General features: G+C 67.4%; 11 protein-coding genes across 11 annotated transcripts; 5 read left to right on the top strand and 6 right to left on the bottom strand.

Moving 5' to 3' along the window:
• Positions 1–63: 63 nt before the first annotated feature.
• FA09DRAFT_331915 (Redoxin) lies at positions 64–1189 on the bottom strand. The gene is made up of 9 exons (XM_025743234.1): positions 1160–1189; positions 943–970; positions 800–887; positions 694–741; positions 618–640; positions 493–562; positions 348–435; positions 236–291; positions 64–181 (listed from the first exon to the last, which is right to left on the bottom strand). Exons 1-9 carry the CDS (start codon positions 1160–1162, stop codon positions 79–81), a joined length of 507 nt encoding a protein of 168 aa, XP_025595871.1. The 5' UTR covers positions 1163–1189; the 3' UTR covers positions 64–78.
• A 433-nt stretch (positions 1190–1622) lies between these two features.
• FA09DRAFT_340920 (DJ-1) lies at positions 1623–2365 on the top strand (the record flags this gene model as incomplete). Its single annotated transcript, XM_025744377.1, has 3 exons — positions 1623–2078; positions 2136–2179; positions 2254–2365. The coding sequence occupies 3 exons, from the start codon at positions 1623–1625 to the stop codon at positions 2363–2365; spliced, it is 612 nt and encodes a 203-aa protein (XP_025595870.1).
• A 46-nt stretch (positions 2366–2411) lies between these two features.
• On the bottom strand, positions 2412–9462 carry FA09DRAFT_331914 (hypothetical protein). The gene is made up of 4 exons (XM_025743233.1): positions 9113–9462; positions 3109–9008; positions 2923–3052; positions 2412–2863 (listed from the first exon to the last, which is right to left on the bottom strand). Exons 1-4 carry the CDS (start codon positions 9300–9302, stop codon positions 2463–2465), a joined length of 6621 nt encoding a protein of 2206 aa, XP_025595869.1. The 5' UTR covers positions 9303–9462; the 3' UTR covers positions 2412–2462.
• A 175-nt stretch (positions 9463–9637) lies between these two features.
• Positions 9638–11147, top strand: FA09DRAFT_331913 (hypothetical protein). The gene has a single exon (XM_025743232.1). It carries the CDS (start codon positions 9889–9891, stop codon positions 11089–11091), a length of 1203 nt encoding a protein of 400 aa, XP_025595868.1. The 5' UTR covers positions 9638–9888; the 3' UTR covers positions 11092–11147.
• A 197-nt stretch (positions 11148–11344) lies between these two features.
• Positions 11345–13049, bottom strand: FA09DRAFT_340917 (hypothetical protein; the record flags this gene model as incomplete). The annotated part of the gene is made up of 2 exons (XM_025744376.1): positions 11345–12695; positions 12952–13049. The coding sequence occupies 2 exons, from the start codon at positions 13047–13049 to the stop codon at positions 11345–11347; spliced, it is 1449 nt and encodes a 482-aa protein (XP_025595867.1).
• Positions 13050–13750: 701 nt separating this feature from the next.
• Positions 13751–14955, top strand: FA09DRAFT_331912 (putative RPL43B-60S large subunit ribosomal protein). Its single transcript, XM_025743231.1, has 3 exons — positions 13751–13803; positions 13951–14173; positions 14863–14955. The coding sequence occupies exons 1-3, from the start codon at positions 13785–13787 to the stop codon at positions 14897–14899; spliced, it is 279 nt and encodes a 92-aa protein (XP_025595866.1). The 5' UTR covers positions 13751–13784; the 3' UTR covers positions 14900–14955.
• Positions 14849–15483, top strand: FA09DRAFT_133602 (hypothetical protein). Its single transcript, XM_025739089.1, has one exon. The coding sequence runs from the start codon at positions 14939–14941 to the stop codon at positions 15419–15421; it is 483 nt and encodes a 160-aa protein (XP_025595865.1). The 5' UTR covers positions 14849–14938; the 3' UTR covers positions 15422–15483.
• FA09DRAFT_331909 (aspartate-semialdehyde dehydrogenase) lies at positions 15434–16801 on the bottom strand. Its single transcript, XM_025743230.1, has 3 exons — positions 16445–16801; positions 15599–16299; positions 15434–15539 (listed from the first exon to the last, which is right to left on the bottom strand). The coding sequence occupies exons 1-3, from the start codon at positions 16740–16742 to the stop codon at positions 15447–15449; spliced, it is 1092 nt and encodes a 363-aa protein (XP_025595864.1). The 5' UTR covers positions 16743–16801; the 3' UTR covers positions 15434–15446.
• An 81-nt stretch (positions 16802–16882) lies between these two features.
• On the top strand, positions 16883–18706 carry FA09DRAFT_331908 (hypothetical protein). Its single transcript, XM_025743229.1, has 4 exons — positions 16883–17824; positions 17876–17988; positions 18050–18329; positions 18383–18706. Exons 1-4 carry the CDS (start codon positions 17051–17053, stop codon positions 18650–18652), a joined length of 1437 nt encoding a protein of 478 aa, XP_025595863.1. The 5' UTR covers positions 16883–17050; the 3' UTR covers positions 18653–18706.
• Positions 18707–19257: 551 nt separating this feature from the next.
• FA09DRAFT_331907 (hypothetical protein) lies at positions 19258–20308 on the bottom strand. Its single transcript, XM_025743228.1, has 3 exons — positions 19952–20308; positions 19630–19898; positions 19258–19538 (listed from the first exon to the last, which is right to left on the bottom strand). The coding sequence occupies exons 1-3, from the start codon at positions 20174–20176 to the stop codon at positions 19376–19378; spliced, it is 657 nt and encodes a 218-aa protein (XP_025595862.1). The 5' UTR covers positions 20177–20308; the 3' UTR covers positions 19258–19375.
• Positions 20309–21655: 1347 nt separating this feature from the next.
• On the bottom strand, positions 21656–22669 carry FA09DRAFT_326534 (hypothetical protein; the record flags this gene model as incomplete). The annotated part of the gene is made up of 1 exon (XM_025741220.1): positions 21656–22669. One exon carries the CDS (start codon positions 22667–22669, stop codon positions 21656–21658), a length of 1014 nt encoding a protein of 337 aa, XP_025595861.1.
• Positions 22670–22802: the final 133 nt, after the last annotated feature.

Here is a 22802-nt window from a genome sequence, read left to right as displayed (position 1 = left end):
CAGCGCGCGTCTCGAGAGTCAGATGATATAGTGTGGCATTGTAGGGCGCCTCTATGGCCTTGCGCAGAGCAGAGCAGCTTAGAGCTTGCCGAGCACCGACTTGGCGCTCGACACGTTGACCTCGCCGGGCGACGACTCGGCGTCGAACGACTTGAGCACGAGGTCGTCGATGACGGCGGCGCTGCAGCGTGCATGTCAGTGCAAGTGAGGGGAGCGAAGCGCGTCAGGTGCTCACTAGCGGCCCGTGCGCATGCCGAAGCCCATGGCCGAGAGGTCGGCCGTCGAGCCGAGCTGAAGAGACAGGAGTCAGCAATGCAGAAGCGCCGCAATTGTGAAGTCGCACGCACCGCCTTGGAGAAGGCAATGTCGATGTCCGACGCAAAGTGCAGCTCGCCCTTGGCGCCGAGGGCCGTGCGCCAGCCCGACATGGTGAAGCTGCAGCGAGAGTGTATGAGCGTCTACAGACGCTGTCAGCCACGCAGACAGACGCACGGGTCGTTGGCGGCAATGACGTAGACCTCGTAGCCCTTGCTGGCGAAGTCGTTGGCCTGCTTCACGAAGTCTGAGGACGCCGAGTGAGCTGCAAGTCGCGGCGAAGAGGAGCCAAGACGCCGCACCAGGAATGTGGTTGGCGTGGCAGCTGTGCAGAGGCGTCAGCACGAGCGCAGACTGGCATGCTGCAGCTCCACTAACGTCGGCGTGAACGCGCCGGGCACGGCGATGACGACGACCTTCTTGCCGCTGCGTATCCTGGTGTCAGCTCCCTGGCCATGCATGTACCCTGCACAGCACCACTCACGCCCACTTCTCATGCGTCTGGAAGGCGCTCGGCTTGCCGCACGCGCCCGAGTCGACGAGCGAGTCGTCCCACTCGACCTCCATCATCTCTGGCAGCGCAGGGTGAGCATGTGCACGCTCGCAGCAGGGAGAGAAGGCACGCACTCGTGTCAGGGATCTTCTGGCCGACGGACTGCGAGTAGGCGCGTGCGGCGGCGGCGAAGAGGTTGACGGGCAGGACGGAGCGGGCGTGAGCAGGAGCGCCGAGGGCTGCCGGCGAGGCGCCGCTGCGGCCGGCGAGACGCAGCGCCGGAGCGGCGGCGAGAGGCGAGGCGAAGAGGGCGCGGCGCAGCGGCGCACGCAGCGGCGCGGCGGGACGCACCATGCTTGCGAGTTGTGTGGGGTTTGCGAGGGTGGTGAGATGCGTGTGATGGTGGACGAGAAGGAATGAGCGGCCATGCGGCGATCCCATCAAGCGGCGCAAGCCACCGTCGAGCTGCCGAGGCGGCCGGCCGTCGTCGGCCTTCGGCGAGAGGCCGTGCGCCGTGGCTGAGGCGAGCACGTGATGCACCGCCATCCCCGCCATGTGGAGGCGCCCTCGCTGCCACCTCACACGCATCTGGGGAAGCGCACACTCCGCTCGTTGCGCCGCCGGCCCACGCTACTTGCGGCTAGCAGCACGCCGCCGGTCCGCCCAAGCCGCGAGCCCCGAGATTGCGAGTGCTTCTGCCGCACAGGCCCCGCATTCCGATTCGGCGGGCGCGGCTATCGCTATCGTCGAGGCACAAGAGCGGCTGCTGGCACCGCGCGCAGCTTGCTTCTCCACCACATCCACCCCACCCAACATGGCACCCAGCGCCCTCATCTTTCTGGCCCAGGGCACCGAGGAGACCGAGTTCGTCGCCACGTACGACGTGCTCGCGCGTGCCGGCGTGCGCGTGCAGAGCGTCTACGTCGGCTCGTCGTCGCAGAGCAGCGAGAGCGGCGGCGAGCCGCACGGCGCTGCGCTGGCGACGTGCAGCCGCGGCGTGCGCATTGCGCCCGACCTGCGCCTGCCCGACCTCGCCGGCGGCAAGGGCCTCGAGTACGACGCACTCATCGTGCCCGGCGGCAACGACGGCGCGGCGACCATCTCGGCCAACGAGGACGTGCAGAAGCTGCTCTCGGCCGCGTACGGCAAGGGCAAGGTCGTCGCCGCCATCTGTGCCGGCTCGCTCGCCATCAAGGCCGCCAACATCGCGCCTGACAGCGCCATCACCAGCCATCCGAGCGTCAAGGACCAGCTCTCGAGCGACTACCGCGTGAGTGCCGCCTGTGCCCGTCACGCCTGCTGCTGTGCTGATAGCCGGCGTGCGCAGTACAAGGAGGACAGAGTCGTCGTCGCGGAGAAGCTGATCACCAGGTGAGTGGCTGCATAGCAGCAGGCACAGCTCTGCGCCGCTTCCGCTAGGCCTGGCTCACCCAAGCACGGCTTAGCCGCGGCCCCGGCACCGTCTTCGCCTTTGCGCTCGCCATCGTCGAGGCGCTGTGCGGCGAGGAGAAGCGCAAGGAGGTCGAGGCGCCCATGGTGCTGTCGGACAAGCTGTGAGGAATGCGTGGCGCAATCTAGAGCCTTCGATACCTGCCACGGCCGCACGGCGCATGCACTCGGCCGTGAAGAAGATGTGTGCATTACGTAGGGTGCCTCAGAGCTCTAGTTGCTCGGCCTTCTGCTGCAGCGTGCCGACGAGGCGGCGGCCGGCCATCTGGATGAAGCTGCAGCGCTCCTTTGCGCGCGGCAGCGGCGCATTGGCCAGCTCGAGCAGCACAGGCTCGAGGCGCTCCAGCACGCGCGACACCATCGCCAGGCCGTCGCGCACCAGCGCCGCCTGGTCGTTGCTGCTGCTGCTGCTGTTGGCAGCTGCGCCGCTGCCGATGCCGCTCACCGACTCGCCGCCGCGCGTCGACGCCGAGAAGAGCGTGCTGCCGGCGCGCCGCGATGCTGCTGCTGCCGGGTCGACGAGCGAGAGGCGCAGCGCGCTCGGCGGCAGCGAGAGGTAGTACTCAAAGTGCCGGTAGAGCAGCACGAGGAGCAGCTCGACGCCGTCTGTAGAGCGAGGAGTCAGTGCTGAGCTTCACTGCTGTCCAGCGCCGTTTTGCACTCACCAAGCTTGGCCAGTGCGGACGAGCGCATGAGGATGCGCCGCTGCTTGAGCTCGCGAATCGCCAGGGTGCGGCGCTGCGCCGGTCCAAGGCTGAGCTCGAGCTCCTCGCTGCCGAGCACGTCTCGGACGATCTGCGAAGCGGAGAAGTCAGCATAATCCTGCGGCGGAGGCTACGTGCGAAGCTCACCTCATCCCACTCCTGGAGTGTGACAGCGTCGGGCTGCTCGAGCATTGCGCTGCTCGAGTCGATGCCCTGCAGATCGCGATCCAGGCCAGTGACCTGCTCCTCGAGGGCGGCCAGACAGCTGCCGAGGCCCGGTACCGAGCTGCCGGCGGAGCGTAGGTGTGCGCCGCCAGCGCCGAAGCGCGAGGTCTCGTCGTCGTACCGGTCCTGCCCGCCGCGCCAGCCTTGCGCCTGTAGTGCGGCGGTGAGGCACGGACGCACACGCAGTCGCATCGCGCCTGCTTCCCGAGTCGTGTCCGGGCGGCCGCGCGTTTCGCTCGCAAGCTCGAGATATGCCAGCAGCGACGCTGTCAGGCGGCCCACGACGACGCGCGCAGAGGTGTCAAAGACGCTGTCCTCCTCCATCGCACCCTGCTGGCCGGGCGCCAGGAAGATGCGCGTGGCGTCCTCGCGCTCAGCCTCGGTCTGCGGCAGCACCCGCTCGCGCCAAGCCGACACGTGCAGGAAGCTGGCGGCCAGCGCAAGCACGGCCGAGTGGAAGCCGGCCAGCGGGCTACCGGGTGCCAGCGCATCGTCGTCGAGCGCGGGGAGGATGAAGACGAACATGGCAACGAGCAGCTGCGCCTGCGAGATGGCGGCCAGGCTCGTCGTGTCGGCCGTCGGCACCTTGAGCACCGTGAGCAGCGTCGTGCGGTGCGCCTCGATAAAAGCGAGTGCTTGCCGAGGCGCAGACGACGAGGAAGAGAAGGCGCCGTTCGCCTTGGCACTCGCGGGAGCCAGAGCGCGCGCGTGCCGCTGCGACGTGCTCGACAGCGTCGCCACGCACAGCTGCAGCGCCGGCGTGAGCAGCGCGTCGTACCGCTCCATGGCCGCAGGCAGGAAGCTGTCGAGGTCGACAAAGTGCTGGTCCTGCTCTGGTCGTGCCGAGAGGTGGTCGGCCTGGGCGAGCACCTCGAAAATGCGCGCCTCGATGAGCCGCTCTGCGCCGGCCCGCGACTGCGCCAGCCGGCTGAAGAAGGCGAGCTGTGCGCCATAGACGTACAGCGCATTCAGGCTCGAGGGATCCGGCCGCAACACCTCTTGCAGGGCCATGTCCATGTCGCGAAGGCCGGCAACGAACGTCTTGAGGAAGCCTTGCCGGCTTAGGATCTCGAGCGCCCGTGCATTCGGACCGCTGCTGCCGCTTGAGCGGCTGGGCTTGGTCTCGAGCGCCGATAGCTTGTCACAGAGCGTGTACACGACTGTCCGCCAGATGTCGATGGCGTCGAGCGCATCGCGCGCAAGGATCGGGACGAGGCGGTCCAGGTGCGAGGCGACCAGAGCGCGTGTGCGAGTCTCGGCGACGGACGACGTGCCCAGCCGCGCGCTGACGCTGCCACCGAGCGATGCAGCGTCGTCAAAGTCGCCGTCGATGAACGAGACAGAGCCGGCATCGTCCGTCATGTTGTCCAGCGCAGCTCCGTCGCCTTCAGCACTCGGGTCCGAGCGAACAAGCTGCAGGTAGTTGATGAGGGCGGTGTAGAGGTTGCCGCGAGCGAGGATGGAGGTGCCAGGGCGCACGAGAGCGGCCAGCAGAGCGCGGAGCGTGGTGACGAGGCGGTCGATCGGCAGCTCATCCGGTCCGTCCGTCTCGAGCGCCGCAGCAGCGGAGCTGGTGCTAGCACGGTGAAGGCGCAGGCTCGTGAGCAGACCCAGCACAGCGCCAGCGACGAGATCGCCCAGCGCGGGGTCTGCCTCGGGCGACGGCCCAGAGAGGCGCGGCAGCAGCGCGGCCAGGCAGTCGAAGACCACCACGCCATGCATGTCGGGCCGGAAGAGGTGCGCGGCGCGGGCCAGCACCATGTCGAGCGCGTGGCGCCAGGCCTGCATGGCCGTGCGTCGGGCGTGTGCGATTGCGCGCAGGGCATTGCGAGCGCTGACGAACTGCAGCACCATGGCGGCTTCCCGCTCAAAGGCCGCCCGTTGCCGCGGCTCGACCATCTCGCCGCGGCGCTCGAGCTCGCGACGTGTGGCGCCAAGCAGTGCCAGTGTCGCGCCAACGTCGAACTCGCGAAGGGCCTCGCCGTCAGGCCGGCGTGCCTGCGCAATGTCGATGTTCGCGAGAAGCGAGAGCTCAGCTCCGAGAGCTTCGCGCTCGTCGTGCCACTCGAAATCGAGGCTCTGCAGCAGCTCGAGGATGCGCAGTCCGCGCTGCTCGAAGCCGGCTGCGGATCCCTGCGCGCCCTGAGAGGGCAGGTATCCGTCGTCCTCAAGCAAGCTCTCGTCCTCGTCGTCCTGCGCAGTGAGGCCGGACACGCCGCTCACCGCGCTGGTGCCGAAGAGAACGGCAACCAGGCGGGCAGCTGCGGCCTGCATGTTACCGTTCGAGAGGGTGTGCAGCTCGAGCGCGACGCCGTCGAGCAGGTGCGCGCGGGTGCGGAGCGACGCGATGAGCGCATCGACCGACGAGGCCAGACGCCCTCCGTCCGCAAAGACGACCTCGCCCAGCACGCCCTCGCCAGTCGAGCGCTCTGCGGGCACAAAGGCGGCGCTGCGCAGCTGCTTGACGTAGAAGTCCTCGCGCGTCCGCAAGTAGCGCAGCGTGGCGGCACTCGAGAATGGGTGCTTGCAGAGCTGGGCCACAAGAGCCTGGCACTTCTCCGCCAGTGCAGGCGCGCGGTCAGCCAGCGAGACGCTGCCGGCGGAGGCCGGGCGCAGCATCGCAAGGATGGAGTGCAGCGTGCCCCGTGGTGTGTCGGGAGAGTCGGGGTCCGGGATCACCTGCGAGTTGGCATCTGCCGATGCGCGCAGGTCAAAGCCGAGGATGAGGTGCGCGACGTTCGGCGAGGCCTTGCTTTGCGTCGTGTTGGCGAGCAGAAGGTCGAGGATCGCGAGACGGATAGTCTCGCTGGCATCGACTTGCGGAGCCGCAAGACCTTCCAGATCGCCGCCGAGCTGCGCAGACGGGTCGTCCTCCTCCAGAGCGAGCGACGTGAGGCTCTCGAGCGCAAAGGCACCGACGTCGTCTGCGCCTTCCGCCTCGAGGCGCTCGACGTAGCCGGCGCGCACGCGGTCTGACTCGCTCATCATGTCGAGAAGGCCAACGAGGCGGTTCATCTTGCGCCCGTAGCCCATCTCGCCGAAGCGGTCAAGCGCGCTGAATGCAGCGCTGCGCGCGATGAGGCCGAGCAGGCGCACCGACAGCAGCGCAATGTCGTCGCGCTGGCAGTTGATGTACAGCGCGATCTGGACAACGGCACGGTGCTCGTGCAGCAGATGCGTGTCGAGCGTGTTGTATGCGCCCAGCTGGCCAACGCGAGCTGCGACGTCAACAGAAGGGAACTGACCGCCGCCGATGCTGGAGCTGCCGCTGCCGGCGGCGTCCGCGCAGATGGGCAGCAGCACCTGCAGGAAGAGGTCCTGGATGCGCAGCACACGCTGCACGATGCGCATGGCGTGCCGCACGCAGCTGGCCTGGAAGAGGGTGCGGGCGCGGTTGCTGTTGATGAGCTCGAAGCCGGCGTCCTCGCTCGGCGCGATGATGTTGAAGATCTCCTTGAGCAGCGACGTGTTGGTCAGCAAACGCTTCATCAGATTGAAGGCAGGGTGCAGCAGCAGGCCGGTGACCGTGGCGGGATCTGAGGAGCCCTTGCGGCCATTGTCCGTCTCCGCAGTGAGTGCGATCAGGTCGTAAGAGACCAGGCAGCGCTCGATGAAGCCGAGGCAGGCCGCCTTGATGCGCCACATGTCTGTCGCGTTCGCCGTGTCGCGGCTGGAGGCCTGCAGCAGGACGGTGTCGACGACGAAGGCGACGTACGGGTCCAGACCAGGCGTGCGGTGCCCCTGTCCGAGGCTCAGCACAAGGCTCTGGAAGGACGAAGGCGCACGGCCGAACGTGGCGGCGTTCGCCTCCGGCGCCGCGAGGAGGCCCGTGGCGTCGCGAGCAGGCGACGGGACGTGGACGAGAGCGCGCAGGAAGTTGACGAAGCTGGTGGTCGCCGGGTAGCGCCTGTTCGGCACCTCGACGTTCTCCAGCTCCTGCACGACGCCGCCGCCGAAGCCCTGCGCTGGCCCGCGGCTGAGGCCGAACATGCCGCCGCCGCCGAGCGCGAGCCGCGATGCGCCGCCGCGGTTGCCGCCTGACGGCCCGATGACCTGCAAGGCCTCGAGCATCGACCACAGATCGCCGACGATGCGCGCTGCGCTGGAGCCCGACGGCTGCGCAAACGCGGCGAGCGTGTCGAGGATCGCCGCCTTGAGCTCAAGAGGCACAAAGCACATGTACAGCGAGAAGAGGCGCTGGATCGCCGCGTAGTTGGTGTTCTCGTAGATGGCCTCGCGCGTCGCCGTGCTGTAGAACGCCACATTGCGCAGCAGGCGCAGGAAGGCGCGCAGCAGCACGACCTCCTCGGCGGGCATGCCGACAGACGGGCGGCCCGTGGAGCCCGGGCCACGCATGGCGTCGATGTAGTACTGCATCCACTCGAAGAGCCGCGTCCAGGAGACAAGTCGTCCCTCGGCGTGGCCGAGCACGCCGTCGTCGGACGATAGCAGGCTGTGCGCATGCCACGCGCTCTGCGGGCCCGCCGCAAGCGCAGCGAGCATCTCGAGCAGAGCACGCTGATGCCCATGCTCGCGCACGTCCACAGCCCAGGCGAGGAAGCGCGTGCCCTTGCCGGCCGGGCCAAGCCAGAACGGCAGGCCTGCTTCGGGCCGCCCGCGGCACAGCAGCGCAACGAGGTCAAACAGCGCCTCGATGTCGTAGCGGCGCTCTTGTGGCTCGCCGCCGCTGCGCAGTGCGCTGCGGTGCGGCGAAAAGGCTGCATCCTCCTCTGCGCGCTGCAGCTTGCGCAGGAACGGCAGCATCACCGAGGTGACGCGCAGCACGAGGTCCTGCACCTGAGTCAGGATGTACTCCTGGAACTCGGCGTCGACCTCCTCCTCGGCGCTGAACGACGGCTGCGAGGCCTCTGCCTCGCCCACCTCGTCCTCGCCGTCGACGGCGTCAATCGCGCGCTGCCGGAAGGCCAGTGCGCGTGTGACGAGGAACACGAAGGCATCGCCGCGCTTTGACTTGCCCGCCGAGCCGGACCCGGCAATTGCACCGATGACGAGCGTCTGCAGCTTGTCCTCGGTCATCTGCAGCACGCTGCCGAAGCTCTGCGTGGCGATGAGGAGCGACCACTGCAGCTGCGCGACGCTCTGCAGCTCTGGCAGTGCCCATTGCCGCGTGACAATCTCCTTGTTGAGCTTGATCAGGTCGGAGTCCTCGATGTCAAAGTCGCGGCCCTCGACGGGCTCGAGCAGCGCAAGGAGCGTCGTGAGGATGTAGAAGGTCAGCGCGTCCTTGTCCTCGCTCTTGTCGGCAAGCCAGTTGACACAGGCGGTGATGAACTCTGTCGGCAAGAGCCGCGCGACCGCGCAGAGGTAGAGCAGGTGGCCCAGCTCGCGGCGCTCGCGGTGCATCATCTCGAGCGACTCTGAGGCGCCGACTGCCTCGTTGGAGGCAGACAGCGTCTGAATGCCCTTCTTCACGGCGTCAATCTCCTGCAGCACGCGGGCCGTGAACGAGCCCTTGGCTTTGGAGCCAGCGGACAGCTCGACCTCGGTCGCGACCAGCGACTCTGCCAGCTGCAGCATCTGAGCGCCGAGCTTCCGTGCCGCCGCATCATCTTCGTGCGGCAGCGTCATGGCGCCGCGCACCAGCTCCTTGAGGCAGCTGATGAGCGCCAGGCGCTCGCGGTGGTAGAGGATGCAGGCCACTTCGACGGCGCCGCGGCCCCAGCGCGCCCGACCGGCGAGGCCGGCCTGCAGCAGCGAGGCGGCGTAGCGCTCCGAGACCTGCAGCGTGCGTGCGAGCAGCAGCGTCTGCTGTGCGAAGTCGGCATTGAGCGAGTGTGCCACGCCCTCGATGGTGACTTTGCCTGTTGAGACGAGTGTCAGCGCGACAACCGCGTCCACGAGCTGGAGGTGTCTGCTCGCCGTCCTGGCCGCGCATGACACCATCACACCCGCATCCCACACTCACCGCCCTCGATCTCCCTCCGCTCAGCATCGCTCGGCGGGCGCGGCCGGGCAAAGTCGACGAGCTCAGCGCGCGCGCGATCGATGGCGACGAACCACTCGTTCGAGCCGGCGACACGCGCCGGGCTGGCGACGGCGCCGAGGATGGTGCGCTGCAGCGTCTCGAAGCGCGCGGGCACGAAGGCGGCCGCCATGGCGGGCAGCGGGCGACGGGCGGCGCGCCAGAGGCAGAGAGCGCAGGGACGTGATCAGTCGAGCGGGAACGAAATGGCGCGTCTGCAGTAGAGGAAAGCAGAGGAGAGAGTGCGTCGGGCAGGCGGACGTGGGGAGCCCAGACGCGAGGATGGTGAGAAGAAGGAAGCGGCGGTGCGCGTTCAGGTTGTGCAGCCGTGCGAGACGACGAGCAGGCGAGGCGGCGACTTTCGCAGAGGCACGCCGGGCACGACGCGTTGCGCCGCCGTCGCTCTCGCGCGCCTGGACCCCTTGGCACCTCCACCTCGAGCGCGCCCCGCTTCGCCCCCCACTCCCACCTGCGCCTTCGGCTCACGACCAGTCTGCCAGGCGCGGAAGCATGGCTGTTGCCGTCGCAATCCCTCACTCGCCGCTCGCGGCAGCCGCACTGCACATCCACACCCACCTCTCCGCCGTCGGCCTCTGAGCATCGATCAGCGCACGATGGCCAACTACGTCGGCGGGGGCAAGTGAGCAAGCGCGTGCAGCTACGGGCCAGGGCAACGGATCTGCAGAGGAGCGGCACCACGGCGGGCAGCTCGATGGAGGATGCATGCGGATGTCCAGGCCGTGCAGTGCTGGACTCCGCTGAACACCTCTTTCGTCAGCCACCGCGTCTACCGCGCTCGCCGCGGCAGTTCCGCGCAGCAGCGCGGCCGCGGTCGTGCTCGCGCCGACTCGCGCGACAGCGACGCATACATCGACGAGAACATCGCGCCCAGCCCGTTTGCCTCGACCAGCTATGGCGACGACGAGGGCTGGACGCACAGCTTCCCGGCACTGGGCGCGCCGCAGCGTGTCAACACGCCGCTCGTCGACGTAGCAGAGCAGCGCCGCCGGCTCCTGGCGCAGCCGGACTGGACCACCATCGAGGAGCAGACCATCGGCCGTCCGCCGCTGCGCCGCGAGAAGCGCCGTCGCCCCGAGCCCGAGCCGGAGCGTGCGGTACGTCGGCAGCCGCTTCGCGGCGCTCGAGCACGCGAAGCATCCTTGCTCGGCAGTCCTGAGCCCGAGGACAAGCGTCCCAAGGTGCGCTCGGACAACCTCGAGCTTCGCGAATCGGTGTCGCCAGAGCTAAGCTCGGATGTAGAGGAGCTCGAGACTGCAGCGTGGCCGTCGCGCCGGCTTGGGCGCGGCATGGTGCACACCGTGCCTCTCTCGGCTCTAGCCTCGCCCGAGCCGCAGCAGGCCGCGACGCACAGCGAGGTCCTCGACATTGCGCTGGCCGCGGCCCAGCCTCGTGCAAGACGCCTTCTGCAGAGCTTACTGCCGGGCTCGCACGCCGCGGCGCCGGCGGAGCAGACTCGTCGTCCCGCGTTTCCCGTGCACCATCGTGCACGGGCGCCTCGCGCCGTTGCGCTGCCTACGTCTCTTGCGCACGAGCGAGTGCCGGGCCTGGAGGAGGCCGCGCAGGCGCACACCAAGCTCAAGCGCGCTCCGCTCTTCGCGCAGGCTGGCGCAGCCGCTGTAGATGCTACAAGCTCACGGAGCCTCATCCGCCGTTTGCCTCCGCTCTTTCCGGAGTTCACGCCTTCAGTCGAAGCCAGCGCCGGCACGACCAATCCGGCGGCTGAGCAGCATGCAGCTCCGCCATCACACAAGAGCCCGAGCGCAGACGGCGCTGGCGAGCCAGTCGTCCCAGCTGCGGACGCCGTCGCTCCCGAGCCCGTCGCCTCGCTCATCGTGACGGTGATGGAGATGCGCAAGCAGGAGCGCGCAATGGTCGAGCGTTGCCTGGGCATGCAGGAGTGAAGGGACGAAGCGCATACAATTCGATGATCAGTCGACAGCAGCGCCCGAGACGCGAGAAGGGTGACAGAAGGAGTGTGTGGCGCGGACGAGGAAGGGTGAGTGACGAGCGTTGAAGCGTCTGAGGTGGGAGAGTGGGAGTGCCGCGCCTTGGTGGAGGGGAAGGGACTCGTACGGAGGAACGGCTAGTTCTAACACCAGCAGGCGTTGAGGACGGTCGTGAGAGGTCATGAATGTGTGCAGCCGCGGCGGCTGCTCAGTTGAGCACATGCTGGTACTCGGTGCCGGGCGCACGCGTGATGGTGTGCAGGGTGCCGCCGCGGGCCTCGTGGCCCTGCGAGCGGCGAGCAACGTGTGCGTCCTCCGGCTCGTGCTGGCCGATGATGTACAGCGTCGGGCCGTCAGCGAGCTCGCGCGCGCCGATGCGCGTCGACAGCGGGGAACGGGCAGCGTACACTTCGCTGTCGAGGTCGCGGCTGTAGATAAGGTCGCGCAGGTTGAGCTCTCCTTCGGGCGACAGAAGGGAGCGGCCGTTGATCACAGGCTCCGTATTGTAGTCGCGGCCGTTGATGACGGCCTCCGTGGAGTAGTCGCGGCCGTCGAATGGCTGCGGCGTGTATTCCTGACGGGGCAGAGCCATCTGCGAAAAGCTCGCGCCCGTGTAGCGGCCGCCGCGGGAGGGACGGGTGGAGAGGCCGGGGCGGCCCGTGACCGGACGCTTGGAAAGACCCGAGCGGCCTTCGATGTACGGCTGCGTCGAGTACTCCTGGCGAGGCAGAGCGAGGTGCGAGATGTCCATGTAGCGGCCACTGGCGGGCTGCTCCGAGGCGTCCGAACGGCCGTAAGGGGGGCGCTTGGGCAGGTCGGCGCGGCCCTCGACGTACGGCTGCGTCGAGTAGAACTCGTCGCGGCGCTCCGTGGCCGGCTGGATATAGTAGACCTCGTCGCGGCGCTCCGTGGCCGGCTGGATGTAGTAGACCTCATCGCGGCCGTTGATGGCCGGCTGCGTCGAGTACTCCTGACGACGGCGAGGAACATGGCCTCCGATAGGATGCGTGTGCTCCTGGCGGCCGTTGAGAACTGGCGCATTATCGTCCTCGCGGCGAAGCGGCGACTGCTCCTGACGACGGCGATGGTTTGGCCCGTCGTCATTGCCTCCCGTGGAGGGCTCCTGACGGCGATCGGGTTGCAGGAAGGACGCGTCGCCGTCGCGGCGCACCGGGAGCTCGAGCGACTCCTGCACGTCGCGGCCCTCGTAGGGCTGGATCACGACGTACTCGTCGCGGCCCTCGATGTACGGCTGCGTGGTGTAGGGCTCGTCGCGGCCCTCGTACGGCTGCATCGTGGCGTACTCCTGGCCGCCGTAGATGGCGGGCTCGGACTTCTGCACCTTGCTCTGGCTGATGAGCGACTGGCTGGGGTGCACGGCGCGGCCGTCGATGATGTCGTCGGTGGCGTACATGCCGTGGCCAGTGGTGTGCGGGTCCACCGAGGGATGCACGGCGCGACCGTTGAACTTGGGAGGCCCGAAGACGGCGCCGTGGTTGAGGTACGGCGCGGTGACGGAGAAGGGAGCGCGAGCGTTGAGCGAGATGACGGAGTGCAGACTGAGTGGAGGCGATGGAGTTGCGGTGCGGTGAGAGCTGAGAGGAGGCGCGAGGCGATGGCTTGAGCGGCGGAGGCGCGAACAGATGCGTGAGAGACGAGTTGGAGTGACTGGCACAGACAGATGCTCGTCCGGCGAGCAGGTGGTGTGCGAGAGCGGTGAGGCTGGTTGAGCTGAGGCTTGTGAGGCTGGCGGAGACGACGAGACAGCGGACGAAGCAGCGCAGGGCGGCCTTTTATGTTTGTTGAGCAGCGCACTCGTGAGGTGAGCCTTGCGCCGGAGGGCTGCGAGTGCCGCTGCCTGGAGAGAGCGCCCTGCGCCGCACCGGCACGTCGGCACATGACGGCGCAGTCATTGAACTGCGCCGCACCCCTGGGCGTGGTGCTGACGCCCAGGGGCGCTCCAGCAACGCGCGCACACGGCAGCGCCGAACCGCTGCCACTGCCGACCTCGTGCCTGGAGCTCGACCTCGATCGTAGAGGCGCACCCGAAGATACTCCTGACGCCCTCGCAGCTGGTTTGTCTCGGCCCGCCGAGCCGCGAGCGGGGGTCCAGACACGGCGTCTGGTGCTTCGGCGCTCGAGGCGGCGTCAGGGGGAAGGCACTTTGACGCCCACGCGGCGGCCTGGACGGGCGGCTGCTCCCACGCTCAGCTCCTTCCTGGTCACGTGCACCCTTCTTCTTCTCGGCATCCCTCCCTCCTCGGCGACAGCACACGACCACATCCGCAGAGCGTCGAGTCACTGGCTCGCAGCTGCCGCCGGAGATGCCCTGAGCATCGCATGAGCAAAGATCGGAGCCGACCATCGAGCTGAGCAGCGGCGCGATGCATGGGCGAATTTTGCGCAGGCGCGGCGCTCTGCGGCGATGCGATGCCGCCCTGCGCGCGCCTGCGAGGGGCGCGTGCTGCGGCGCCGCAGCCAGCTAGCCGAGAATACAACGCCGCGCGCGAATACAAGCGGCGCGGCGTGCATTTCAAGCCGGGCGCGGCGGCGGCTTCTGGCGGGTGGCGCGGGCGGCGCGGAGCCTTCGTCCGCCGTGCGCCTGCTCCCGTCTCCCACACCCTCTCCCACCCGCATCCCTTTCCACAATGGCTGCCCGCACGAAGAGTGAGTATGCGCGGCGGGCGCGGTGTGGGACATGCATGGAGCATGCAGGCGTGGCAGTACTGTCCGGGTGCTCCGCGGTTGCGATGCTGGTGAAACGGCGACGAGTGCTCTTGGGCTGCTCCTGACACGCCCTCCGTGTCCGCGCAGAGGTCGGTATCACGGGCAAGTACGGCACGCGCTACGGTGCGTCGCTGCGCAAGGGCGTCAAGAAGATCGAGATCTCGCAGCACTCGCGCTACACGTGCGCCTTCTGCGGCAAGGACAGCGTCAAGCGCAAGGCCGTCGGCATTTGGGAGTGCCGCTCCTGCAAGAAGGTCATCGCCGGCGGCGCATGGACCCTCTCCACCACTGCCGCAGCCACGGTCCGCAGGTGAGTTGCGAAGTGACAAGCGCAGAGGTGGATGCGACGGAACAGGGCAGGGATGGGCAGCGTGGCGCAGAGAGAGGGAGAAGGCACGGAGGAAGAAGCGCTGGCGAAGTGGCAGAAGCGAGGCAGCAGGAGTGAGAAGCAGAGAGCCGCATGCGAGAGATGTGCCAGCGTGCAGGCCCACGCTGCGGCGTGCCCGAGCAGCGCTGCGCCCGGGCATAGCGCTCTGCACTGCTGCGTATGCAGACTGCGGTCTCGTCTGCGCGCGGTCCGCCAGCGCAGGACGCTGCCATCCGAGGGCAGCTGCGAGCAAAGCTGGCCGACGCAGCTGCGCATTATGCACGCACGGCGGCGGTGCATCTCTGCGCCTCGCAGCGCACTCGGATGCGACGCATGCCCGAGCTAGGCGCTTCCAGCGTGTCGGCGATAGCTTGCGGAGGGACGCGCTCGAGTGCCCGACTGCTCGCCGCGGGTCTAGGCGGCAAGACGCCTCAGGCCGAGCAGACACGCACGCAGGCTGGGCGGGCTGTTGTCTACGTGGCGCATAGAGCGCCGCACCGATGCAGCTGGGCAGATGGTGTCGCGCCGCAGTCCGCGTTGCACGAGGTCCGCCGCTCTGCGCCCGCCGTGCTGCTGCGCTAGCCTAGACGTCTCTCTCGGAGCTATGCTCACACCCTGCGCCCTTCCCACAGCACCATCCGTCGTCTGCGTGAGATCACCGAGGCCTAAAATGTGATCCCTGGTCACTCCACTGGCTCGCGGCGTCCGATGAGGGGGAGGCGAGGCAATGGTTCATGCTCTGTTCTATACGATGAGACACGGAGCGAGAGGTGGAGGTCGAGCAGGTTGGGACAGAGCGAGAGAGAGTGGGATCGGGAGCGGGCAGAGCGGCGGTGCGGGCGTGAACGAGATGGTGAGGTCGTCGGGCTGGCACCCGCTCGCAATGCGGTGTGGGCGGAACGACGTCTGCTGGGAGCGTCGGGCGCGCGTAGAGACTGTCCTGGCTCCGCCCTGATTATCAGCCGCGTGCGTCTCCGCAGTGCGGGCGTGAGCAGCGCTGGAAGAGCTGCCACGTCTGGGCAGTCGGCTGTCGAGTCACAGCAAAAGCTGTCCGGCTCTGAGGCGAGTGCGGTTCGCGAGTCTGACCTCGCACAGGTGAACACACTGGGCCACGCTGTGAAGCGTGCACTCATTCAGAGGTGGCTGTCGCGGATCACGAGGCCAAGGCAGCAGGATGATGACGGTCTTTAATTTTGGGTGACTTCCAGCGCTGCGTCTAGTCCAGGTAGCCCTTTGCAAGTGCCACTTCTGCATTCATCACGCTCGACGTCGCCGCGCCGATCATGACGTTGTTGCTCAGCACCACAAACTGCGTGGCGCCAGTCAGCACACGTGAGGTCAGGCGAAGGGGACCGCGGCGATGCTCACCTTGATGTCAAACACGGGGCACTTGCGGATGCGGCCCACGTTGACGCCGGCGCCGTTCTGTGCGTCGCGGTCGAGGCGCGGCTGTGGCCGGTCGACCTCCTTGTGCACAATGATGGCGCGCTCGGGCGCGCTGTGGCACGCCAGCTCCTGCGCCTCGCAGCGGTACTGCTCCATGGCCTGCACGACCTCCTCGACGCTCGGCGCCGGCCGCCGCGCAAAGCGCACCGAGGCACACTCGGTGTGGCCGTCGATGACGGGCACGCGGTTGCAGTGCGCCGAGACGCGCAGCGCGTTGTCGACGAACGCCGACTCGGCGCTGATGCTGCCGAGGATCTTGGCCGCCTCCATCTCGATCTTCTCCTCCTCGCCCGAGATGTACGGCACGACATTGTCGTGCACGTCGAACGCCGACACGCCCGGGTAGCCGGCGCCGGAGATGGCCTGCATCGTCGAGACGAGGACCATGTCGAGCGGGCCGAACTTGGCCTCGAGGGCCTTGAGCGGCACGACGAGGCCCGTGGTGCTGCAGTTGGCGTTGGTGACGATGAAGCCGCGCTTGAGGCCGAGCGTCTTGCGCTGGTGCGCCACCATCTCCAGGTGCTGCGTGTTGACGAGCGGCACGATGAGCGGGCACAGCGGGTCCTGCCGGTAGTTCTTGGCGTTGCTGAAGACGCGCAGCTCGGCCTCGCGGAAGACGTGCTCTGCAGGACCAGCGAGGTGTGAGCCCCACACGGCAAACACTGGAGTGCAAAGCGGCCGAAGCGAGGCTGCGCCGGTGCTCTCTGGCACCATCGCTGCTGCTGCGCCCTCATCTGTCCCTGCCGTGCTCCTTGTGCTGCCACTCACCGTACTCTGCCGCCGGTCCCGAGTCCAGGCCGCTGAACACGACGTCGCAGTCCATGAAGCGCTTCACGTCGCAGTCGCCGACGGGCATGTCCGCCACATGCGCGGGGATGGGGTGCACCTGCTTCCAGCGGCCCGTCGTGGCCTGCGCATACGTCTTGCCCGCCGAGGCGGCGCTGGCGCCGAGCACGGCAATGTCAAAGTGCGGGTGCGCGGCGAGGAGGAGGATGAAGCGCTGGCCGACGGTGCCGGTGGCGCCGAGGATGCCGACGCGCTTCTTGCTGCTGGCGGCGGGCGACATGGTGATGGGTGTGTGAGGGTGAAGCTGGAAGAATGCACGGCCGCTGCGAGTCATGCGCCTCGCCGGTGGCTTGAGTTGGCCGGCCTCGGCTAGATAAGGCGCACTACAGACTCGCCTGAAGTCGAGTGGCGGGCGGCACGCGAAGATTCGGGCGCAGGTGCTACTTTTGGCAGCACAGCCAGGAAGCACACGCGCGCCACAGCCACGGCACACCGGCGGTGTGCTGGCAGGCGGCGAGACGCCGAGCGAGGCGAGGGGCTCCAGGCTCGGCACGCGCTCGGCTTGGCTGGCCTTGACCTCGCCTTCGCATGGGTGTCGCACTCTTGCCTCTGCGCCCCACCCTGCTCCGCTCGGCCGTGCCATCCACCCACTCCCTCACTCGCGCCATGGGCCTCTCCCTCATGCGCTCGCCCTCCGTGCACGTCGACTGGTCGCTGTACGGCGGCGCAGAGTCGACGGCGCCGCCGGCCGCACGTGCGCCGGCTGCTGCTGCGGCCGCTGGTCCGGCCCGCAGCGTGCCGCTCGCCGCCTCGCCCTCCTCCTCGTCGCTCTCGTCCGCCGACGACTCGGACGCGCGCCTCACGCCCAGCGGCTCGTCGCTGCACTCCAGCCGCACCAGCGACACCAGCGACGCCGACGAGCCCGCCGACGCGGCCAAGCGTGCGCCCAAGGGCACCGACTGGCTGCCGCAGCTCGTGCCCGCCCGCAGCGCCGCCGAGCCCGTCGACTTTCTCTGGCTGCACACCGAGGAGCCGCACCGCTCGCGCCGGCGTGCCATCCTCGCGGCGCACCCCGAGGTGCGTGCGCTGATGGGCCACGAGCCGCGCACCAAGTACATTGCCTGTGCCGTGCTGGCGCTGCAGACGGCGCTGGCCGTGTACTTTGGGCGCGCCGGCTTCGCCTGGAATGACTGGCGCCTGCTGCTCGTCGCGTACGTGGTCGGCGGCACGGCGAACCAGAACACGTTCCTTGCCATCCACGAGATTACGCACAATCTCGCCTTTCGCGGCCTGCGTGCCAACAAGGCGCTCGCCGTGCTGGTCAACTGCTGCATCGGCGTGCCGTACTCGATGCTCTTCAAGGTGAGCGCCAGCACACGCATGCTCATGGCGCGTTGCTGATCCTTTGCGCAGCCGTACCACATTGAGCACCACAAGCATCTGGGCGAGGACGGCATCGACACGGACCTGCCGACGCGCTTCGAGATGCTCTTCCTGAACAATGTGGCGGGCAAGGCGTTCTTCGCGTGAGTGCAGCGGCGTGATCGACGTTGCTGTGTGACCTTGCAGCTCATGGACGCCCTGCAGCACGTTCCAGATCCTCTTCTACGCCCTGCGGCCCGGCTTTGTCAAGCAGCAGAAGCCGACGGTGTGGCTGGGCATCAACATTGCTGTGCAGCTACTCTTCAATTACGCGCTGATCACAGCAGCCGGCTGGACGGCCTGGGGTTACTTGATCGCCTCGTCGTTCTTTGCTGGCAGCCTACACCCCTGCGCCGCGCACTTCATCGCCGAGCACTACATGTTTGCCGGCGTCGGGCAGGAGACGTGGAGCTACTACGGGCCACTTAACGCGCTGGCGTACAACGTGAGCTGCCACATGCAGGGCACCTCATGCAGAAAGGCTGACACTTCGCACAGGTCGGCTACCACAACGAGCACCACGACTTTCCCTCGATTCCCTGGTCGCGCCTGCCGGCGCTGCGCGCCGCCGCGCCCGAGTTCTACGACGTGCTGCCGCGCCACGAGAGCTGGCCGCTCGTGACGCTGCAGTTCATCCTCGGCAGCGAGAGCGGCCTGTGGGCGCGCATCAAGCGCAAGGGCAAGGGCGCCGGCGGCTGGGATGGACAGCAGTCGAAGCAACAGCAGCCGGCTCAGGCGCAGCTGGCAGAGATGAAGAAGGTTCAGTAGCATGCCCGCCCGGAGGCTGCTGCGCTGCATCGCATTGTTATGACTTTTTGACGAGTTGAACGTGTCTGTGCGGCGGCTTGTGAGATGTGCGCGTGGCGCGAGGACTCACAGAGTGAGAGAGCGCCGACTGGTCATCCGACTACAGATGCTCCGGGCTGAGTAGCGACGCTCGCGCTGCATAGAGAGCGCAGCCTGACGTCGCAGCAGTCCCTGCGCCGCACTCATGCGACTCGTGGCCCGTCGTCGTGCCGTCGTCGTGCGAGAGGCGAAAGGTGCGAAATTGAATGTCAGGTCAGAGATATGGAGAATTCAGAAGCAGGGTCGAGTCAAGCAGAGAGCAAGTTGCATGCGGAGGCAGGCGAGAGGCCGGCGTGGCGCGCGGCGCGGCCCGCGTTGACGCGCGGACGCGCGAAGGTGAAGACGCGAGTGCAGTGCGTAGGCCTGGTGTGATGGACAGAACGCTTCAGCCAGGAGTATGATGTCAGGAACCAATCGAATAGGACTGCTGCAGCGCAAAGGTCGCTGGCCTGAATACATAGAGGAAGGAGGGCGAAAGTCGCTCGGAAGGGAAAAAGAAGAATGCGCGGCGCGATCACAAGGTGGTGTCTCTCAAACTGCTTCTCTTCATTGCACTTCGGTGGGCAGGTCTACATGGGTGGCGAATGTGGACGGTTGAAGTGGAGACAAGAGAACTCAGGTTCAAGTTTCTATCGTGGCACGCGCTTAGGCGAGGAGGTCCAGGTCCTGGGCCTCGCGGCGCAGGTACTCGACCGCGCGCTCCTGGTGCTCAGCCGACAGGCCGCGGGCGGCAAAGCGGCGAGTCATGACTCCCAGGTGGCGGAGAGCAGCCTCGTCACGAGCTCCCACGTTACAGGCTCCAACCACACTGTTTGTTGAGGTCTCGTGAGCAGGAGAAGGGGGATGGGAGAGGGCGCGACGAGCAGGAGCAGAGGGATGGGGAAGAAGTCGCGACGTACCCCTGCTGGTTGTTGATGGGCGCGGAGCCGGTCGTGATCGCCCAGCGGGCCTCCAGGCCACGAGCGATCGCGCCGTGGCTGCAGCTCTTGATGCCGGCTGCGCCCGTCTGGAAGGTCTGCGAGGAGCTGTTGTCCTGGTCCGCCGAGAGGACGTCCATCTTGTCGCCGCCGCGGGCCTGGAGCACACCCAGCGTACGGACGCCTTCGCTCACGTCGCGCGCATCGGCATGCTCCTCGCGACGCTCGCCGACGTTGCACACACCGAGCAGCTGGAGGGTCGGGGTCAGTTTGGGCTCTGTACCGCGACTGGGAGATCACTCACGCCCTGCTGGTTGTTGATCGCGCCGCCACCGGCAGTGGAGATCGTCCAGCGGCGGTCCATGGCGTCGAGGTTGCCGCGGCGGCACGAGGCGATGCCGGCGGCACCCGACTGGTACGTGGTGCTCTTGCTGTTGTCCTGGTCGGCCGAGGTGATGGTCTGCGTGTCGCCGGCGGCGACAACGGCAGCGAGGGCCGAGAGGAGGATGGCGGACTTGGCGAACTGCATGGTGAAGTGCGGAGAGTGGTGCGTGAAGCGTGTGGTGCGATTAGAAGACTTGAAGAAGTAGAAGGAAAGATCTGGCCAGCAGATGTCTTTCGAGAGAGAAGAAGAAGAGTAAGAGAGAGAGTGTGAGGTGAGACTTGTCTGAAGAAAAAGGAGGGGAAACGAGTCGAGGCCGCGCCTTATATGTCTCTGAGGCATCGAGCGCCGAGCAACGCTGCAAGTCAGACGCTCTGCTATGGTACACCCTGCCATACGTCTGTGGCAGCTTCGCCATACGTCCTGGCGCGCGTGCCGCACCGCGCGGTCGCGCGCGCGCCAAGCGACGCCCGCCGCCGCCGCCGAGCGGCCATACATTTTGGCGCAGTGGGCGGAGTGCGCAAGCGTGCTGCGCCAGCCGCCGGTGTGAGCTGCAGGATGATGCTTCACGCCCGGCTCAGCGCACGAGGTGGCGCTGGCTGGACGCAGCAAAGACGCCGACGCACGGCTGAACCGCGCGCCGCGCCGCGCGGTGCGCTGCGCCGCGAGATGCTCCGCTCGTTAGCGTGGGATCGCGCTGCGCCGCCCACGGCCCTGCCGTCGGGCCAGCGCCTCCACCTCGTGGCGATTTCTCCGCGTGCTGCGCCTTCGCTTCGCACCACATGCTCCGCCCCACGTTGCCGCTGCCCAGCCAAGCCAGCGGCACGCGGCACTCGTCACTCTGCAGCGCTCGCACCGTGCCATGTGGACTACACACGCCCGTGCGGCCGCACCTCGTCCCGACGGCGCAGTCCTGACGCCATCAGCACTGCTGCGCCCCGCACGGCGCAGCGCACACGCGCTATCTTGCGCCTCGGCGACAGCAAGGTCTGCCGTCGCCGCCGAGCTGGCACGCTCCGCTGAGCCGAACAGCTACCGAAGTACCAGCTGCACGTGAGAGACCGCTTGCACGTGCAGTCGAAGCGAGCCAAGGTGCAATAGTCGAGCGTGCAGCCAAGCAGCCCGGCAGCGTGCACTCGGCTGGGAGGCGGCGTGCAGATGTCAAGGCAGCGCTCAGCGCTGCAGCCCCAGTAGACTCTGTCGTCGGACCGAACCCACTGGCTTCATCGGTGTCCATGACTCAGTGCAGCGCATCGCGCATCGATTGACTCAAGCCAAGACGAAGGCCATGCGCATCAAGTGGCCCAAGCGAAGACGAAGCTCAGGCTTCTTCCTTCATCTCTCTCTCATCATCTGGACTCTGCTCTCTCTCATCATCTGGATCATCTGGACTCTCATCATCTGGACTCTGCTGCCAAAGGTTCGAAACATGATGTAGCACCAAAGGAATCGAAGCGAGCGACATGGGCAGTGGCCACTACGATCAGGCGAGAAGAAGCGACGCTCGGCTGTCACGACTAGCAATCGGGCTGCTACGATCTCACGAACGAGCGAAGGTAAAGAGCAAAGAGTGTATTCACTGGATCACATCGCCTCCAGATCAAATATGCATAGCCACCAAGTAGCTTAGGAGGTGGCGCCCGACGTCTTGCCGCCAACAAGCCACTGCTGCTGCGTCACGTCCTGGTTCTGCGTGTCGATGCCGAACATGAGGCGGCGCTGCAGGCTCGGCTCCTCGATGGTGACCTCGCGCTCGGCCGGCTCCTCGAAGAGACGCTTGGCAGCGGCGGCCGGCGCCATCATCGGCTGGCCGAAGAGGCCCGAGCCGTTGTCGCCGCCGGCGAAGAGAGAGCCGCGCGTGCCCGAGGCGGCGCCCGACGCCTTGCCGCCGTCGGCGCCGCCCTGCGCCGTCTGCGACTGCTGCGTGTTGCCGAAGCTGAGCAGACGGCGGTTGAGCAGGTCGGCGTCGTCGTCGATGTCACGGCGCGAGGTCGCGCCCGACGTCTTGGCACCCTTCTGCCACGTCTGCTGCGTCACGTCCATGTTGCCCGTCTGGATTGACGGGCCGCCCATCATCAGAAGACCGGCGCCCATGGCGGGGTTAAGGCGGCGCTGCAGCTCCTCGACCTCGAACAGGTCGCGAGCCGCGGGTGCCGGAGCAGGCGCCGGCGCTGGCGCCGGGTCGGCGGGGTTGAGGGCGTTGTAGAGACCGTACGAGGCGCCACCGACACCGGCAAGACCAGCAATTGTTCCGATGCCGCCGTTGAGCGCGCCGTTCTTCTTGCCGCCCCACGACGTCTGCAGGAAAGCCGGCTTGGGCGGCACCACAGGCTTGGGCCCAGCGCGCGCAGCGGGCTGCGGTCCCGGCGCCGGAGCTGGGGCGGGGGCCGCAGCCGGCTCGCTGGCGGCGTTGTTGTTGTTCATCGCCGCAATGCCGGCGCCGATGCCGAGGCCACCGGCGGTAAGTGCGAGGCCACCGTTGAGCTTCGGCAGGTGGCTGTCCATCGCGGTGATGGGCTTAACCGAGTTCTTGTTGTCGAAGAAGCCCAGCTTGCCGTTCTTGAGCGGCTCGGGCACCGGCGCGCCGAGCGCGGAGCCGGCGACGATGGCGGCGAAGACGATGTGGGCGGAGAGCTGCATCTTGATGGAAGAGGAAAAAGGTAAAGAAGAGGTTGAAAGAGGCAAGAGTTGAAGGCGAAGAGAAAAGAAGAAGCGACTCGACAGACCGGCTGTGCGAGACGAAAGAAGAAGAAGAAGAGACGATGTGAAGGAG

This window comes from Tilletiopsis washingtonensis (assembly GCF_003144115.1).
Source record: "Tilletiopsis washingtonensis strain MCA 4186 unplaced genomic scaffold FA09scaffold_21, whole genome shotgun sequence".
Classification (NCBI taxonomy): Eukaryota; Fungi; Basidiomycota; class Exobasidiomycetes; order Entylomatales; genus Tilletiopsis; species Tilletiopsis washingtonensis.
This window is presented reverse-complemented; position numbering and strand designations above follow the sequence as displayed.

Coding starts and splice junctions, on each gene's coding strand:
- FA09DRAFT_331915 (XM_025743234.1), bottom strand. Junction 436..492: donor GTCATTGCCGCCAACGACCC/GTGCGTCTGTCT, acceptor CTCTCGCTGCAG/CTTCACCATGTCGGGCTGGC. Junction 292..347: donor ACATTGCCTTCTCCAAGGCG/GTGCGTGCGACT, acceptor CTGTCTCTTCAG/CTCGGCTCGACGGCCGACCT.
- FA09DRAFT_331914 (XM_025743233.1), bottom strand. CDS start 9,302: ATGGCGGCCGCCTTCGTGCCCGCGCGCTTCGAGACGCTGCAGCGCACC. Junction 9,009..9,112: donor GCGGAGGGAGATCGAGGGCG/GTGAGTGTGGGA, acceptor TCGTCTCAACAG/GCAAAGTCACCATCGAGGGC. Junction 2,864..2,922: donor GTCCGCACTGGCCAAGCTTG/GTGAGTGCAAAA, acceptor CTCGCTCTACAG/ACGGCGTCGAGCTGCTCCTC.
- FA09DRAFT_331913 (XM_025743232.1), top strand. CDS start 9,889: ATGCATGCGGATGTCCAGGCCGTGCAGTGCTGGACTCCGCTGAACACC.
- FA09DRAFT_331912 (XM_025743231.1), top strand. Junction 14,174..14,862: donor GCCGCAGCCACGGTCCGCAG/GTGAGTTGCGAA, acceptor CCCTTCCCACAG/CACCATCCGTCGTCTGCGTG.
- FA09DRAFT_133602 (XM_025739089.1), top strand. CDS start 14,939: ATGAGGGGGAGGCGAGGCAATGGTTCATGCTCTGTTCTATACGATGAG.
- FA09DRAFT_331909 (XM_025743230.1), bottom strand. CDS start 16,742: ATGTCGCCCGCCGCCAGCAGCAAGAAGCGCGTCGGCATCCTCGGCGCC. Junction 16,300..16,444: donor GGGACCGGCGGCAGAGTACG/GTGAGTGGCAGC, acceptor CTGGTCCTGCAG/AGCACGTCTTCCGCGAGGCC. Junction 15,540..15,598: donor GCCCCGTGTTTGACATCAAG/GTGAGCATCGCC, acceptor GGCGCCACGCAG/TTTGTGGTGCTGAGCAACAA.
- FA09DRAFT_331908 (XM_025743229.1), top strand. CDS start 17,051: ATGGGTGTCGCACTCTTGCCTCTGCGCCCCACCCTGCTCCGCTCGGCC. Junction 17,989..18,049: donor GCGGGCAAGGCGTTCTTCGC/GTGAGTGCAGCG, acceptor GACGCCCTGCAG/CACGTTCCAGATCCTCTTCT. Junction 18,330..18,382: donor TTAACGCGCTGGCGTACAAC/GTGAGCTGCCAC, acceptor CACTTCGCACAG/GTCGGCTACCACAACGAGCA.
- FA09DRAFT_331907 (XM_025743228.1), bottom strand. CDS start 20,176: ATGCAGTTCGCCAAGTCCGCCATCCTCCTCTCGGCCCTCGCTGCCGTT. Junction 19,899..19,951: donor CGATCAACAACCAGCAGGGC/GTGAGTGATCTC, acceptor CCGACCCTCCAG/CTGCTCGGTGTGTGCAACGT. Junction 19,539..19,629: donor CCCATCAACAACCAGCAGGG/GTACGTCGCGAC, acceptor CTCAACAAACAG/TGTGGTTGGAGCCTGTAACG.